We start from the raw sequence: 17,926 nt of genomic DNA on the forward strand, positions 1-17,926 counted from the left end.
CTTGTTGGGGTTAGAAGAGGAAGCTAAAGTGCTCTTCACAGAGTTACTGTAGTTGAAGATGCCCTAAGAATAAGGTTAATATGTAGTAGCTGTGACAGTTTTTCAGACTTCCCTTGTTTTTGATGGACAGGTTTGAGGAGTACCGGTCATGAATATTGTAGGTGTTGATGATTTCTTATGTGTAACATTTTGTGATTAAAAATTACCAATCAGGGGCGCCTGGGTGGCGCAGTCGGTTAAGCGTCCGACTTCAGCCAGGTCACGATCTCGCGGTCCGGGAGTTCGAGCCCCGCGTCGGGCTCTGGGCTGATGGCTCAGAGCCTGGAGCCTGTTTCCGATTCTGTGTCTCCCTCTCTCTCTGCCCCTTCCCCGTTCATGCTCTGTCTCTCTCTGTCCCAAAAATAAATAAACGTTGAAAAAAAAATTAAAAAAAAAATTACCAATTGGGGGCGCCTGGGTGGCTCAGTTGGCTAAGCGTCCAACTTTGCCTCAGATCTCGCAGTCTATGAGTTCGAGCCCCGCGTCAGGCTCTGTGCTGACACCTCAGAGCCTGGAGCCTGCTTTGGAATTTGTGACTCCCTTTCTCTCTGCCCCTCCCCCGCTCATGCTCTGTCTCTCAAAAAATAAACGTTTAAAAAAAATTACCAGTTACAGTAACATCTGCTGTGATTACCTTAAATGTGCATGCGCACACACTCGCATACCACCTCCATGCTATCATTTTAGTGCAAGCCACCATCATTTCTCACTCTAACCACTCAGTGGTCTCCCTGCTTTATCTTAGTCCTCCACTCCCCCATCTTTTCTCCATAGAGCAGCCAGAGAGGCTTTAAAATATAAGTCAGATTCTATGACTTCTGTTCTCCAATGCTTCAATGGCTTCTCGTCTTGGAGAATAAAATCCTACAAGAGCATTCATGCGCTAGCTCCTGGCCACCTCAGCAGTACCATCACTTAACTACTTTACCCCCTGGCTCAGTTGCACTGGCTGCAGACCCTGAAATACCCCGTGCTCCTGCCCTAGAGTCTTTGCACTTGGCCTCTCTACTGGGAACGTTCATCCCCCATGCACAGTGAGCTCCTTCACTCCTTTCAAGTCTCTGCTCAGATGTTTCCTGTTAAGAGAGGCAGTCCTCACACCCTATCTTGCAGAGCAGTCTCCCCCACAAGTCATCTTTTCACCTTCGCTTTGTTTCAGAATACTTATCACTACCTGACATTATATTCTTTATTTGCTTATTGTCTGTCTCTTCCATGAAAATACAAGTTTCATCACACCAGATACTTTATCCAATTTGTTTATTGCTATACCTTAGACTCAAAGTTAACACTCAATAAACATTGGCTGAATAAGTTAATTAATGAATAAAATACTTTTTTTTTTTAAACCAGCAAGTTGAGTTGTTAAATAAGGTAGCTCAGGGGTGCCTGGGTGGCTCAGTCGGGTAAGCGTCCAGCTTTGGCTAAGGTCATGATCTTGCTGTTTGTAAGTACGAGCCCCATGTCACGCTCTGTGCTGACAGCTCAGAGCCTGGAGCCTGCTTTGGATTCTGTGTCTCCCTCTCTCTTTGTCCCCCCCCCCCTCCCCCGCCCCTGCCAAATAAACATTAAAAAAATAATCTAAAAAGTTCACAATCTGGGACTCCTGAACTGCTAGATGTCTTTGAAGGTAGCAATTTTCTGAATTTCTAAAGGTCTGGTCACATTATGAGCTAAGAACAGGGGCATTGGTTCTTTCATGGATATGTCCCAGAATCTGGGGCAGTTCCTGGAATACACTGAGCACTGAATAGACCTATCTTTATTATAATAAACTGGGATGGAATGGCAATGTGGGAAATAAGGAATCACATTTTCTCAGTCTTTATGAAAGCGTATTTGAAAGGCAGAGAAATACTGAGAAAGTTTATATACAAAGACAATAACCACAAATTAAAATGATCTTTCTACCAAATCCGTTATGGACTAAATTGTGTCCCCCTCTCCCAATTCATATGTTGGAGCCCCAACCTGAATATTTGAAGATAAGACCTTTAAAGGAGTCATTAAGGTTCAATGAGGTCACATGTGTGGGGCCCCCATCCAATAGGACTTGGTGTCCTTATAAGAAGAGGAAGAGACACCCGGGGCACACATGCTCACAGAAAAGGCCACGTGAGCACGCAGTGACAAGCTAACATTCTGCAAGCTAGGAAAGAGAGGCCTCACCAGAAACTAACCCTGCCAGCACCTTGCACTTGAAATTCCAGCCTCCAAAGCTGTGGAAGAAAATAAATTTCTGTTGTTTACACTACCTAGTCTGAAATCAATCACCATGAGTGAAGATATTAATCACTTTAGAATGTGAAGGATAATAAGGAAGGTACACCCCCCCCCATGTTTTGGGGAGTGGCATCAAATTCATTATTTTATGTACTATATGAGGAAAAAAATCCATAAAATAAAACTGTATTTCAGTTTTAAACAATGGAGGGGCGACTGGGTGGCTCAGTCAGTTGAGCATCTGACTCTTGATCTCAGCATCTCAGTTCAGGTCTTGATCTCAGGGTCCTGAGTTCAACCCCGCATTGGACTCTGCACTGGGCGTGAAGACAAAAAAAAATCAATAAATTGGTTCTCTTTCATTCAAATAATGCTCATAATTTAAAAGTCCCAGAAAAATAAATTCACAAATTTTTTAATCCATAATTCTTAGTTATAAAAGTGAAACCTTGGTAATTTGATAGCGTGTTCATTTTTATTTTTATTTTTCAAGGATTATTGGAAAAAAGAATCTTGATCTTTCAGAATTTTCAATGAAAATAATACTTGGGTACTAATACCAGGGTTCCCCCACAGTAACAACCTATATACAGGCATGTTCGGGGACTAAATTGTGTTTATGCTTTTCTTAAGCAATGGAGTTCATTTTGACCGTTTATTAAGAATTGTGCAAGAAAACTGCCTATTCATTTTCCATGTCCTGTTTGGCAAACACACTGTGACAGAGCAAGAGAAAAATATCGTGGGATGCATTTGCAGTGTGGAACTGTGGCATCAGCATTTAAACACTGCCACACACCGTCCATCTGTGTGTCCTGCGGCCAAATGATTATGGACTTCTGCCCTTGGACTCCATGAAAGTCTGAAACACAGACACTACTAGGTTCACAAAACCGTTGATTCTTTGAAAGGCTCTTCAAAAGGAAAGTATAAAAATCTTAAGACCGTAATAGTATATTCTCATTAAGATTCCATGAAGCACATGATTGTGGTTGTGACAAAGCAGTCTTTAGGAGTACACTGTTGACAGTTAAACAAGTAGAGATCCTCCCAGAAAGATTTAAAATATAAAGGAAGTAAACTTATTGATGTCTTTGAAATGTTTACTTTATAAATTTCATGACATTCTTTATCAGTGCTAATTTTCTGTGATGCTACATAGAACCAAGTTCTCTAAAAGAATTGGTTGAAATAAAAGTGTATCTGCCTTTTCTAAAAACAGTGTAATATCCAGATGCCTGTGATGTACTTCACGGTAGGAATCATATTTAATTTAGTTTCATTTTGGGGGTGCCTGGGTGGCTCAGTTGGTCAAGCATCCGACTTCACCTCAGGTAATGATCTCACGGTTCATGGGTTCAAACCCCCTGTCAGCTGTGCTGACAGCTCAGAGCCTGGAGCCTGCTTTGAATTCTGTGTCTCCCTCTCTCTACCCTTCCTTCCCTCTCAAAAATAAATAAACATTAAAAAAATTAGTTAATTTAGTTTCATTTTTCTTGTAACTGGTAAAAGAGGAAATACTGAGAAATGTCTTTTGACTGAATAAATGAATGGATGATGAAGCATAATTCAGAATTCTAGGAATTTCTAGAGAATCCCAGATCCTTAAAGAAGCTACCATTTACTTCTCTTCTCCTTTTCTGAAAAAAAATATGTAGATGGAAAGATTCAAAACTAGTCAGTTTCACATTCTTATTTTTTTTTAATTCAGCAACATTACCCTCAAGAGAAATAACAGCACTAAAATAAAATCTTTGCTTATTCTAATTACCTTGAACAGAAAAACTGAACCAGGGTGTGCTACTCTTTGCTATTAAGTCGTTAATTTTAATAAAATTAACAGAGAAATAGCAAATTAAAAAGTGTATTTTGTGCCTGTAATATAAACTCAATATTAACTCCATTCATTCATTTAAATACTGAAAACTTCTAATATGGTAAGAGAAGATCAGATGCTGGGGAAAATACTGACTGGTCTCATTTTAAACTCATGATCACAAATTCAAGTGGGTTTGAATGATGCCTCACTGTCCTATTATGTCTAGTCAGTGTCACCCTAGATGACTGCTGGTCCTTCTCCTTTCTCTTCAGACCCTAGTATCTCCTGCCTCTCTTCAATCTCAGCTACGGGGGTAAATTCTCAAGGGGATTTCCACAAGTGTTCACCACCGAGCTATCCTACCTCCAGCTGTAGTCATGCTCTGCCTTCCCACCTGTCCTAGGTCATACAGACTGGGTGGCTTACAATAACAAAAATTTTCTTCCCATTGTTCTGAGGGCTGGAAGTCCAAGATCAGGTGCCCATATGGTCAGGTTCTGGTGAAGACCTATGGGTTATAGACTGCTGACTTCTCACTGTGTCCTCACTTGGTGGAGGGGTGAGGGATCTCTCTGGGGTCTCTGTTAGAAGGGCACTAATCCCAATCATGAGGGCTCTACTCGCATGACCTAATAGCCTCCCAAAGGCCCCACCTCCTAATTCAATCACTTTGGGGGGTAGATTTGAACACATGAATGGAGAGGGCACAAACATTCAGACCATAGCACTACCTTTTATGTTGGATAAACTGTCTGTGTTCCCATGTAAGGCCAGATCCTCCACTTGTTCACCAGACCTATCCTCACTCCTTCTCAATGATGTGGTCCCCACAACTGTCCAGTCTCTCTCCCACATCATCCATTTTCTCCTTTCTACTAGATTATTTCCATCAGTATATGAATACACTATAATATGGCCCCTCTTAAAACAAATGAACAAACAAACAAAAGCTTGATTCAACCACCTTCCCTAGCCACCACCCCAATTCTTTTTTTCTCTTTACAGTAAATTTCCTCTAAATTCATACCCCCTGTAATTAAAAAGAGAGAAAATATAAGGTGTTGGCAAGGATGTAGAGAAATTGGAACCCTCATACAATACTGGTGGGAATGTAAAATGGAGCAGCCATTGTAGAAAACAGTCTGACAATCCCACAAAAAGGTAAACATAGCATTCTCAAGTGACTCAGCAATTCCACTCCTAGGTATTTACCCAAGAGAACTGTAGACATATGTTCATACAAAAATTTGTACATGGATGCTCATAGCAGCTTTATTCATAATAGCCCCAAAGTAGAAACAACCCAATGTCCATCAACTGATGAATGGATAAACAAAATGTGAAAAAAATATAATAAAAACCCTCCACAAAATGTGGTATATCCCTACAATGGAATATTAGTCAGCCATAATAGGGAATGGAGTATGGACACATGCTACAACATGCTAAACTGAAAGAAGCCAGACACAAAAGACCACATGTCACGTAATTCCTTTTATATGAAATGTCCATAATAGGTAAATCCATACAAACAGAAAGTAAATTAGTGGTTGCAGGGGACTGGGGAAGGAGGGGGATGAGGTACAATTACCAATGGGTAGGGGATTTCTTTTGGGGGTGACAAAAAGGTTCTTGAATTAGTGGTGATGATTGCACAACATTGTAGATATACTAAAAGCCACTGGATTGTATACTTTAAAAGGATGAGTGTTCTGGTAAGTACATTGCATTTCAATTTCAAGAGTTGTCTAATTTATCTAAACCTATCTTGACGCCTCTTTTCCCACATTTTTTATTGAGCCTACTGGTTTTCATTACCACTATGCCATAGAAATTACTATCGTCAGTGTCCTCTATGCCCTGTTGTTTCCTGTAGTGTGTGTGTGTGTGTGTGTGTTTAAAGTAGGCTCCACACCCAGCGTGGAGCCCAATGCAGGGCTCGAACTCATGACCCCGAGATTAAGACCTGAGTCGACATCAAGAGTTGGACACCTAACCTACTGAGCCATGCAGGCGCCCCTCATGTAGTTTTAATCAAGATCTTTTCAGAATGTCAAGGAAAAATAAAGAGTTTAACATTCCTCTAGTAAATTAATTTGTCATGACAGAGGATTCTGGAAGTTGTAGAAAGGAAGCTAAATGTGTTCATTAAAGACAGTATTTTATCGTTGTATTCTATAGTGCATAATAAGATGTGGGATTATGCTTTTTGTAGTATAGCTGACTGTTTTAAGTATTTGTTTAAGGAGAGCATATGTAACTAAAAGCCTTTTGATTTTTATTCCTCAAATCCTGCAAGTATTTCTTCTTTCCAATCCAATTAAGTACAGCTATTTACCTATTTACTCTCCAGTTTTATCTTCTCAAAACTCCCCACCACAAACTCTGTGCTCTAGCCAAGGTCACTTACTTTGTCCCCAAATAATAAAATGGACATTTCCATTTCTGAGATTTTGCTAAGAACTTTGTTCTTCTCTAGAATAGTCCCTTTCTTTCCCTCTGCATATCCTTCAAGACTTGAGATTCTGTTTCATTTGTGTATTCAGTAAACACTGAGTGCCTACTATATGCAGTGCACTGTCTGGAATGCTGGAGTTCAATAAAAACAAGCCTGTCCTTATGTAATTTATGTTCTAGCAGGAAAATGATACAAATGAATTAAAACTAATTATTACAATTGTGATAAATCCTAATAATAACGAGGCACAGGAAAATAGGATAACCTCTAATGGGGAAAATGAACTTGGTCTGGGTGTCAGAATGGCTTTCTCTCCTACGTTGTGACAACTTCTTGGGAAATTATATGGCAATATATTAAATCACATAGACCCTTTAACCCCAAAATTCATTCTTTTTGTTTATTCGAGTATAATTAACATACAGTGTGATATTCGTTTCAGGTATACAATATAATGACCCAGCAATTCTATACATTGAAGGGTCAGCAATTCCACTTTTGGGATTTTATCATATAACGGTAAAAGTGCCAGTAGTTAAAGTGGCATGTGACTTTGGTTTAAAATCCTACCCAGCCAAGCTGTCCATGAGGTCAATTTCCCAAGCCAGGCTTGTGGACAGAAGAAAGGAAATTAAGGTAATCTAATGTGCCAAAAAGTACTATTGAAGTGGGTGCACTGATCATGAGATGCATGGAATATTCCAGAGAAATCGGCTTTAGGTCCAATTGCATAATACAATGGATCCAGCACATGAGACCTTACTATAAGATCCTGATGGATGTCTCCCAGTAAAAACTTACCCATTAATGTGCTTTGATGAAATGGTTGTTGAAAACGGGGGCAATGGCTGGGGTGACTACTCCAAGAACATGTGTTTTATTGGCCAGACTGCTTGATATGTGTCATCCTTTGTCTCTGGAAGGCAAAGCGCTGTAAAAGATCCTGTTCCACTGGTAAAGCATCATGGCTTCACTGCACTGTACCTTGAAGTAAAGGTCAGTTGTTGTTGGGTTGAAGACAGAATAGTTCATCTTTACACAGGGCCAGACAAGTGCTGAGTCTCCTGAGACAGTAGCTGGGATTGGTTGTTGAGCCAAGGTCGCAAAAATCGAGCATGGTCACGTAAAGGCTGTGAAAGGACTTGGGGGAGCAGGCATACAGTAGACTGCGTGATATGTAACCTTTGAAAAGGAAGTCTTTTACAGCATGGATAGTGTAGCCTTGTGTAGTACTTTGCCTCTTTCCATTCTGGACCAGTTGACATTCTCTAGTTAATTTGCCTCCCATGATGTGCCATTATTGAAATCAGATTCCTTGTGAAGGTCATGTAACATAATCCACATATGGTTAATTATGGTTCCTCTGACATTCAGGGCAGAATGGCTGAGACAGCTTGTCTGATTAAGTAGCAGCACCCTGGTGAGCAAGGTGTGCACTGAAGAGTTATATTGCTGTGTGGAATGGAGTAATTCTCAAACGAGTGATATTGGCGGCCATTAGGCATGGACACAAATGTTACATTCTTAGCTAGGCAGAGGCACCCATCAGTCCTTATACTGTAATAACACCACCAGTAATTGCACCTTTGTGGGTTATTGGGAATGATATTGGCAGATACACATCTGGATCTGTGTGCTGTTCACTTGCTTTCCTGGCTTCTTCAAAGCCAAATGACAGTACAGAATCCCTAACACCTCTCTATGGCGGCTGCCATGGGGACAGAGGCAGAAGCTTCCGTGGTGATGTCACAGATAACATCCTCATGTGGTAAGTCTTCGTGGCAGGAAACAGATATAAGCTGGATATATCGAGGGGTGCCTCTTAAACAGCATTATAAGTGTGATATTTCCAGGCCAGAGCTACCAACCTGAGACATAGTCATCAGGAGGAGCTGTAGGAGTAACAGCTCAGCCATAGCACGGCTCAGTAATTGTAGGCAGTGGAGGCATGAGCCCACATGGGTGATGGCTGAACCAATGGCAGGAGTTCCTTGGGACATACTAGAAGACAGGAATGTCACATCAGACTGGAGTTTATTGATCTTCATGTTACTTACCTTGAATGCTGCACTGGTGACTATTTGCAACCATTCTACAGCAGCTCTAGCAACAGAGATGTCTGATGTCAACTCGTCTGTGATGTAAGGACAATGGATAGGTCTTCTTCTGTGTCACAATCACTCTGCACTTTTTCCTCTTTGCAGCTCACTCTTTAGATGAGCCTCCTTGGTTGAAAGCTCCCCTGATCCTCTCGGTCGGAGAGAGCTGAGTTTACACCTGAGCTACGATGTCATGTATCTCGGAAGTGACTCCTCAGATAGGGCTGGAGTCTTCATTGCAATCAGCTGCTCCAGGCTGTATCCTGAACATAGCTCTCTTGACCTTAAAAGCATGGAGTAGGAACATTCAGAGGAGCTCTGCTACCACCGCTGTTTTCAGAATCCAACATGGGTTCCAAGGCGTAGTTTTCAGTGGTGGAAAAACTGGATACCACGTGACTGTCCGTGAATAAGCAATAGGGGAGAGAATATTAATTTCTGGTATTTCCAGACTCTGGAATATTATACAGCTGATAAACAGAAAAAAATTAGACCTATATGATTTATCTTAAAGACTATTGGTTATAAAAGCAAGTTTTAAATAAATTTGTTTAGAATCAGCCCAGACTTCTAAAAATCCACAAGGGTGCTTGCTAACTGTTAACATTGGTTACCTCTAATTTATGGGCAAAATAATGGGGACCTCTTTTGGAGGATCCCACATCTCCAAGGAATGGATTATTAGCTTTTATTTTGTATATCTTTGGATTTTCTCATTTGTTACAAAATTAGCCGTCATGAAAATTCATGAAAGGGGCACCTGGGTGGCTCACTTGGTCAAGTGTCCGACTGTGGCTCAGGTCATGATCTCACATTGTGACTTCAAGCCCCGTGTCGTGTCTGTGCTGACAGCTGAGAGCCTGGAGCCTGCTTCAGATTCTGTGTCTCCTTCTCTCTCTGCCCCTCCCAGCTGGTGCTCTCTCTCTCTCAAAAGTAAATACACATTAAAAAAAATTTTTTTTTAAATAGTGAAAAAAACTTAATTTTAGTAGGAGAAAGAGCCACTAAATTTTTCTTAACCTACCTAACCGTATCTAATACAATAAACATTCTATAAATATTTGTGGAAGGAGACAGGAGGGGAGGAGGAACAGGTTTAAATGTTTGGTAGAGATTAAAAAAAAAAAAAAAAAGGTAGCCAGGAAACCAGTAATGGCATGGTAAAGCATTGCAGAACCTCTAAAGGAATAGTGGGAGGGAGGAAAAAGAAGAAATTTGATCAGGCTGGCAAAATAAAATGGGAAAAAGTGAGGGAAAAAAAAGCAAAATAAAATAAATAAGATACACTACTGAAGTGATAAGGTCATATTGCAGCTACTCCAATAAGCGTAAATGAGTTGAATTTACCTATCAAGTGAAAAAAATCTTTCATATTGGGTGTAAAATTTTGGTTAGGTGTTATGTACATGAAACAAAATGAACCTGTAAAAAAAGGATTCTATTCACAATCTGTAAATACCATTAAAATATTTCAGAATACACCTAGCAAGACAAGAGCAAGATGTGGATGAAAAAAGCTACAAAATTTCAGTGGAAGTATTAGTTTTCTATTGTTTCAGTAACAAATAACCACAGGCTCAGTGGCTTAGATTAAACCAAGTTTATTATCTTACAGTTCTGGAGGTGAGAAGTCTCACCGGGCAAAAGTCAAGATGTCAGCAGGGCTATGTTCCTTTTGGAGACCAGGGGAAAATCTCCAACACCCTGCTCATTCAGGTGTTGGCAGAATTCAATTCCATGAGGTTGTGGGACTGAGACCTCTGTTACCTTGGTGACAGTCAGCTAGGAGCCGACCTTAGCTCCTAGAGGCTTCTCAGGACCTTGCAGATAGCCCTCAACATTTCAGATGCAGCAAAAGGGTGTGGCATCCTCAGGCTTTGAATCTTTCCTGTGATTGGATTGGGCTGACTTCGCCCAGCCCTGTATGTAATTCAGGATAATGTCATCACCAGGTCCTTAGTTTTAATCACATCTGCAAAAATCCTTTTGTAAGGTAACCAATTCACAAGTTCTGGGAATCAGGGTGTGGACATCTTTGGGGGCTATTCATCTGCCTACCACAGTGAAGGACCTAAAAAATTTTAAATACATGTATTAAAGTGTCACATTCTTGGATGGCAAGATGTGCTATTGTCAAGAGATGTCATTTCTGCCTGCATTAGCCTACAAAGTCTCTGCAAGATGCTTTACTGATAACCAAAACTGGATTTTGAATCAAGTGAGGGGATAGATGATCAGAAAAGACTATATTGCTTAGAAAAATAAAGAAACACTGACATTCTTTGCAGACTTTAACTCAGGTAGACTACACATATTCTAGATACAAATATACCAATATTATGCTCAAGGGCAAGGTAATGCTTTCCATTGCGTTTCCAATATTCTTACTGTTAACATTTAGGACTTTTCTGGTCCCCTTATTTTGGGCACACATTTGACTGATATTTTGAATCATTTACAGAGACTCCTACACCCCTGTCCTTTTCAATAACCAAAAGCTTAAGATGCCATCATCTTATATGTAAGGTTTCACATTATTTCCCCGAACACATCCTTTTTACACTTGTCAAATCTGAAACTCATTTAGTTTTTCCATCCACTCACACAGCTTCATGACAACTTTCAGCAAAAGTTCCTGGCAGATGGGCACTGTGTCTTCTCAGTTTACTTGTGATGCCATTTAAAAAAAAAAATGTTTCTAAACATTTCCTTAAGAATAATTTCCATCGTGATGCTGCCTTGGAGATGTTTATGCTACTGTGGACAGTGCCAAGGCAGATCGCGTGGGTGGGTGCAGATTCTGTAATAAGGTTTTTATTCCCTCCATTTCTTTGCCTGTTTGGGAACGTGGGGTGAAGATGAACAAGGGAAAAGTGAATTTGTATCTCCCACCAAAGAAAGTAACTTTTGTAAAACTGCCACTCTTTTGACTTGCAAAGAAGCTCATAGAATGACTATTTACAGATGTGATTAGTTTATTCAATGAAAAGTTATTTTAAGGCAATTGTCATGCTTTATTAACCGTAAGTATGTTTGGATGTATCCTATTTACAAATCCTGGAAATAAATGTCACAGTTGTTTAATCCCCAACACCAAGCCTCGGAACTGACTTCTCGGACGTCATTCTGACTTCTCAGGTTTTAGGTCAACTGTGGGTGTTTCCCATGGTCTGTCTCCATCTTTCTTAAACTCTAGTAGGGAAAACGTGGGCGCGAGCAACCTTTTCTAAGTTAATACTGCATTGACAGAGATGACGCGACGTCCGCTGAAGGGCGCTGTCCCGAAGCCTGGCGGAACCCCACGCGGTCGCCCTCTCCAGCCTCTGGACACACGTCAGGAAGGAGTCGCGAAGGGTCCAGGAAGGTTCATCCCGGGTCTACAACTTCCCAGGGGGGGGAGGCAATGACCCTGACCCTGCCTGCACCGGCCCGGCATGAGGCCCGAGCCAGTTGCCCCGCCGCGAGAAGATCCCTCACCTTACTGCTTTCAATGAAGGGAACATAAGCCTCCTCACCGCGCAGCATAGGCTCCCGAGTACCCGGATGCAGCAGTTCCGCCTCCCGGGCCACGGTACATGCGCGTGTAAGACTTTGCGCTAGTGGGCGGGGCGCGGGAAGAGAGGAGGAAGGGCGGCGGTTGGGCCAGAGGGGAGCCACACCCACCGCGCCAACGTCTTTGCGCATGCTCAGCGCGTAGGCTTCTGGTACTTCTGTTGCGTCTGCCGACACCCACCTCAGTTCGCGTCCGGAGGTCGGAGGTGGCGGTCTTGGGTCCGGCTTTCGAGCGTGCTTTGGAAAAACCTCTTTTCGTGTTCAGCTTGGAAAGGAAGGCTTCCGCTGGTCCTTTCTTTTCGTCTTCGGTGAGGCGTCGACTTCCTGTGGTGGTAAGTTTCCTGGTGGCGGGGGTCGGTCTCAGATGCCTGGGGCGCGGGGGCGCAGAGTGGGGGCCGCTGGTGGGGCGGGCAAGCCAGACTTTGGGGTCGCCACCGCCTGGAATCGGAGTTTTTTGCTTTGCGGCCCGGCCGCCCGCGCGACTCACTTCCGTCCCCCTCTCTAGTTTCCAGGAGCCGAGTTTCCGGGCGGGGAAACTTGTAGTCTTGGGTCGTCACGTCCCACTACGTGAACGCCATGTGGCCCGGCTCGCAGCAGGACGAGTCCCCCTCGACGTCCCGGTCGGGGCAGTCCAGCCGCCTGTCTTCGGCGTCCAGGAGCCGATCTTCTTCCCGAAGCTCTCAGTCCCGCTCCAGCGTCTCGAGCCGGGCGCCGTCGCGGAGTCGGCCCCGGCCCCGGCGGAGGAGCAGGTCCCGGTCCCGGAGGCGCCACCAGAGGAAGTACAGGCGCTACTCGCGCTCCTACTCGCGCAGCCGGTCGCGCTCTCGCGGCCGCCGCTACCGGGACAGGCGCTACGGAGCGCCCGGCAGGTCCCACCGCTCGCCGTCGCGGCCCCGCTCCCGCAGCCGGTCCCGCTCGCGGGGACGCTCGTATTACCGACGGGCCTACGCGCTGGCGCCGGGGCGGCGCTACTACGGCTTCGGCCGCACCTTGTACCCGGAGGATCGCCGCAGTCGGAGGGGCTGGTCCAGGTCCAGGTCCAGGTCCAGGTCGCGGAGCCCCACCCCTTTTCGCCTGAGCGAGAAAGGTGAGTCATCTGCCGGGAACTTGGCCTTCGCACGCGTCTACGTGGCTGGCGACCGCTCGCGCCCGGAGCCGCGGTGGCTGTGTACTTTGGATACTTTTATTGCTTTCGGTGGCTGTAATCCTAGTTGCTTTGGGAGGAAAGAGTGAGCTTAGCAGGTTGGTGGTTAAAACCGCTCTATTTGGCACCCAGTTTTATTTTATTTTTAATTTTTAGTGTTTATTTTTGAGAGGGACCGAGCGTGAGCGGTGGAGGGGTCGAGAGAGAGAGACAGACAGACACACAGAATCCGAAGCAGGCTCCAGGCTCCGAGCTGTCAGCACAGAGCCCGCCGCGGGGCTCGAACTCAGGATCCAGCGAGATCCTGATCTGGACCTGAGCCACCTAGCCCGCCCCAGGCTCCCCGTTTTGAAGTGAACGCTCTTTGCTCCTTGAGATTAGAAGTCAGCTGTGGTGTCCAGTGGGTCGGGGTGGAGGAAATCCTTTTTCCTAGGGGCTGGCCCTTAGTGAGGCCTTTTAAATGTTAAGGGTGACTCAGTAGTTTATCCGTTTTAAGCTTTTGTTACCTACTGAGCGGGAAGAAGAGTTCAAAACTTTTTTTTTTTTTTTTTAAACAAAACCGGATTTTGTCCCAGTATTTTAAAACAAATGATTTGTTTTGCTGTTAGATAGGATCACAGAAAAAGACACAGAAACAAAAACTTATAGATAGGAGTCTGAAAATGGATTTAAGCAATGTATCTGTATTGACTCATTAGCTGTCACAATTGTGGTATCTGTAAAATGTACAAAGGAACTTGTTCAGGATACACAGTTGAAGAGAAAGCAAAAACAACCATGAAATAAAGGCCTTTAGTAGTTGTTGAGATTATTTAGGGCTTTTTTGCTTTTTTCAGCAAAAAATGAGGTAGAGAATTTAGTGCTCAGAGCTGTGTTTTATGCTCTAAAATAAAAGATTGAAACCTCTTTCTATTCATCTAAATAAAACACAACTTTATTTTGCGATTCGGAGTTCTTCAGGGAAACGTACTACAGATTAATGAGTGTCTTGTTTTGTTTTTGTAGATCGAATGGAGCTGTTAGAAATAGCAAAAGCCAATGCAGCAAAAGCTTTAGGAACAGTCAACTTTGACTTACCGGCCAGTCTCAGAACTGTCCTTGCACCTAAAGAAACAAACCGCAGAACAGCTGTACCAAACAATGGTGCAAAGTCTGAGGTAAGTACTCTAGGCTTAGCCAAACAAGATCTTCAGAAAGCTGCTGCTAGAAAGATCTAATGAGCCATTTTTACTTTTTACTTCACAAAGCCTAAATACAATTTGTTAGCATAATAGCAGCTCTAGAGAGGGTTTCTCCCCCATGAAAATGGGAGATTAGTGAACTTTATTTTCATGTGACACAGCAGTAATTACTTTCATAGTTGTAGGTGGTATTTTTGGCAGTTTTTATGCAGCTATCAAATTTTTCTATCCAGCTTTTGCAGAGTATTTTATCTGTAGCTTTCTTTCATTTGCAGCGCTGTGTTCCCGCAAATTCTATATTCAACATACAGTATAGTTTATCTGCTTTATTTCTGTCTTATAGAAATCATGAATGTGGTCTCCAGACATTGATGAAGAAAATCTGTTGGTAATTGATACATGGGCAAAAGCATCAGAGGTTTAACTAATTTGAAGTTTATGTTCACAGACTGAAAGTTTAGTTTTTTGTTGGTAGATCCATTATGCATGCTAGAATTTGGGACAGGTAACTGTTTTGATAAGATACTGAAGACAATTTTTTAAAAGTAAACACTTTGTCATGGTGGGGCATCTGTCCCTTTCATAATATATGCAATATATTCCAGATGTTTTGAGAGATTACAGAAGAAGAGGCCTGCTTCACTTGCAGATAAGTTTATTATAATTCTCCAGAAATGTGCAGGATGTGCATTGGCAAATTGCACTGTGGTCTTAATGATATGAAATCCAAAGTAGAAAACTCATAGCCTTTGAGGTTTAAGGTAGTTAGGAGTTTGATAGAATCATTTAACACAGGAAAGATGTTCTGTAGGTGAACCTATCATTCAGACCCAGATGTGGGTTTGCTTAAGTGTTTAGTAGTGAACAAGATCTTAGGTGAGTTGCTTTTTCAAATGATTAGGTAACCAACGGCAAATGCCTTAGTTCTTTGAAACTAGGTATTTTCTGGTATGACTTTACTTGCAGAATTAACTTGAATTTGCACTAGGGGAAATATAATCCTGCTTTATGGGGAAGAGTATCTTAAACTGATTATTAATTGATTTTGTTATGGAGAAAGCTGGAGTACTATGTCGTTTCTACTGTTAACTGTATGATTAGATCCAGCTCCATTTATGTCTCTATAATTAAATTTATATACAGTTGGGCTGCATTTTATGTGGTATCATAAACCAAGGGTATGGTTTTTTAAAAATAACACTTTCTCTTACATGTCAAGCTGTCGGAAAAGCTAACAGAAGATGGAACTAAAAATCCCAATGAAAAGTATTGCCAGCAAAAGAGCATAGCTTTTAGCTCTAATGTAAGTATATCTAAGCATTGACCCCTCAAAAATTGGATTTAGAATATAATTATATGGGCTTTTATTTTTGTTGGAAGGCTCATTGTTTTTGTCCACGTGGTAATAATTTGGGATCTACTAAGCCACTTTCGATAGAACTTTTCATAATTTTTTGTACCATTACAAATGGCTAATATAACGGCTGCTTCTGTATCTGATATTCACATTTTTTTTTGAGAGCGTGTGTGCTTATGTGCAGGCAGGGAGGGGCAGAGAGGGAGAGAGAGAATCCCACGCAGGCCCTTTGCATTGTCAATGCAGAGCCCAATGCAGGGCTCAGTCCCACACACTGAGATCACGACCTGAGCTGAAATTAAGAGTTGGATGCTTAACCAACTGAGCCACCCAGATGCCCCAGTATTCACGTTTTTGATATCAGTATTTACTTTTCAAATACTCCTCTTACACTTGTTGAACAATTTAAAAAGTAAATCTCAGAAAACCCTGTAATGAGAATATTTTAAAAATCAGCTAAGAGCTTAAAAAAAACTAAGAACTACTTTAACAGTATTTTGTAATATACTTTGTATCAACGTCTGATTTTCCCCAGTAGTTTTCTTGGCTTTACAGTTTGAATTGAGTGATGAATATGGGGTCTTTGCTTTGCGTTTTAATTTTTAATGAAATTATTTAGTGTGTTTTGTAAAATGCAAGTCTTTTGAATACAATGTATGTGTTTGTATAACTGACTTAAGAATTTGTTTTCTTCCAGAATTCTGTAGCAAAGCCAATGCTTCAGAAATCAGCTAAAGCTACTGAAGAGACCTCTACAGGATCTCCCAAAATAAATGAGAAAAAAAGTCCATATGGACTGTGGGTACCTGTCTAAGAAAAGAAAACTGATTTATAAGGTTGGCTGAAATGCACTTTGTTGCAAGTTTTTTTCCAAGCATTATTCCATCTCTGAGAGTCATTTATGGTTGTTGCAATTACAGTGATACAGTAATATGTAAATCCTTAATATTTAAATATTAACATTTGAGATTTCTCTTGTAGATAAGAGATAACACACATGGACCAGAGGATTCATACAGGTGGGAATTTTGTACATAATACTTGTAAATGTTTTGTATAATACCAATGTAATGTAAAAGTGAAATTTATAAGAGAAACAGTAATTGAACTGTTTATATTTGTTAATAAATTTTTTGTTTTTTTAATTATTTGTGTCACTTTGTTTTGTATGTATATATGACATAATGAGTGTTTATTTAAAGAAGCGTAACGTGTCTTTTGTTTAAAGCCTTGCTAATCCCAAATCCAAATCCATGGACTGACAGCATAGGGTTCACTGACCCTTACCTGGTGTTTGTGAGAAATGTTGAATCTGTCTCCACCCTAGACCTGAATTTGAACCTGAATCTTAATACTACCAGTTGATATGGGTCTTCATTAAAATTTGAGAAGTTAGGCCTAATATTTATGGAATTTTGGCACAGTGTTGTGCTGGACAAGTTAAAATGCAGTCTTTAGGGCAGGAAACTCAGCAGGAGAGGGAGAAGTGGAAATGCCTCATTGAGCTCTAAAATCTGAGGTTTTGTTTATTATGCTTTTCTAGTTAAAAAATAAAGTTTTTTAGTATTCATTTATTTTGAGAGCAAGGGAGGAGGGGCAAAGGGAGAGAGGATCCCAAGTAGGCTCTGTGCTGACAGCTCATCTAGTTTTTTTTTCTTTTTTTTTTTTTTTAATGTCTTATTTATTTTTGAGAGAGAGTACAAATGGAGGAGGGCAGAGGGAGACAGGGAGACACAGAATCCAAAGCAGGCTTCTAGGCTCTGGGCTGTCTGCACAGAGCCCGACGTGGGGTTCAAACCCATGAACCATGAGATCATGACCCAACCCGAAGTCGGACGCTTAATGGACTGAGCCACCTGATTGCCCCTAGTTTCTCAGTCATACTAACCACTTCTGAAGTTAAGGCTAGCGGCTGTATTATTGGAGAGAACAGATAGAATGCTTCTATCATAGAACATTATATAGGAAAGAGCTGCTCTAAAATTTTTTTAAGTGTGTTTATTTTGAGAGAGAGAATAACTCAGCAGGGGAGGTAGAGGGAGAGATCAGATCTC

The 17,926-nt window shown here is 41.8% G+C and overlaps 1 protein-coding gene across 1 annotated transcript; it reads left to right on the forward strand.

The window, feature by feature from the left end:
• The first annotated feature begins 12,387 nt into the window (after window positions 1-12,387).
• On the forward strand, window positions 12,388-17,017 carry RSRP1 (arginine and serine rich protein 1). The gene is made up of 5 exons (XM_047084343.1): window positions 12,388-12,522; window positions 12,696-13,277; window positions 14,340-14,491; window positions 15,735-15,818; window positions 16,570-17,017. The coding sequence occupies exons 2-5, from the start codon at window positions 12,767-12,769 to the stop codon at window positions 16,684-16,686; spliced, it is 864 nt and encodes a 287-aa protein (XP_046940299.1). The 5' UTR covers window positions 12,388-12,522; window positions 12,696-12,766; the 3' UTR covers window positions 16,687-17,017.
• The last annotated feature ends 909 nt before the right edge of the window (window positions 17,018-17,926 follow it).

This window comes from Lynx rufus, unplaced genomic scaffold (genome assembly GCF_022079265.1).
Source record: "Lynx rufus isolate CCGP_SWC_20201006 ecotype Redwood Valley unplaced genomic scaffold, mLynRuf1.p SCAF_2, whole genome shotgun sequence".
NCBI classification, from domain to species: Eukaryota; Metazoa; Chordata; class Mammalia; order Carnivora; family Felidae; genus Lynx; species Lynx rufus.

Coding starts and splice junctions, on each gene's coding strand:
- RSRP1 (XM_047084343.1), top strand. CDS start 12,767: ATGTGGCCCGGCTCGCAGCAGGACGAGTCCCCCTCGACGTCCCGGTCG. Junction 14,492..15,734: donor ACAATGGTGCAAAGTCTGAG/GTAAGTACTCTA, acceptor TTACATGTCAAG/CTGTCGGAAAAGCTAACAGA. Junction 15,819..16,569: donor GCATAGCTTTTAGCTCTAAT/GTAAGTATATCT, acceptor GTTTTCTTCCAG/AATTCTGTAGCAAAGCCAAT.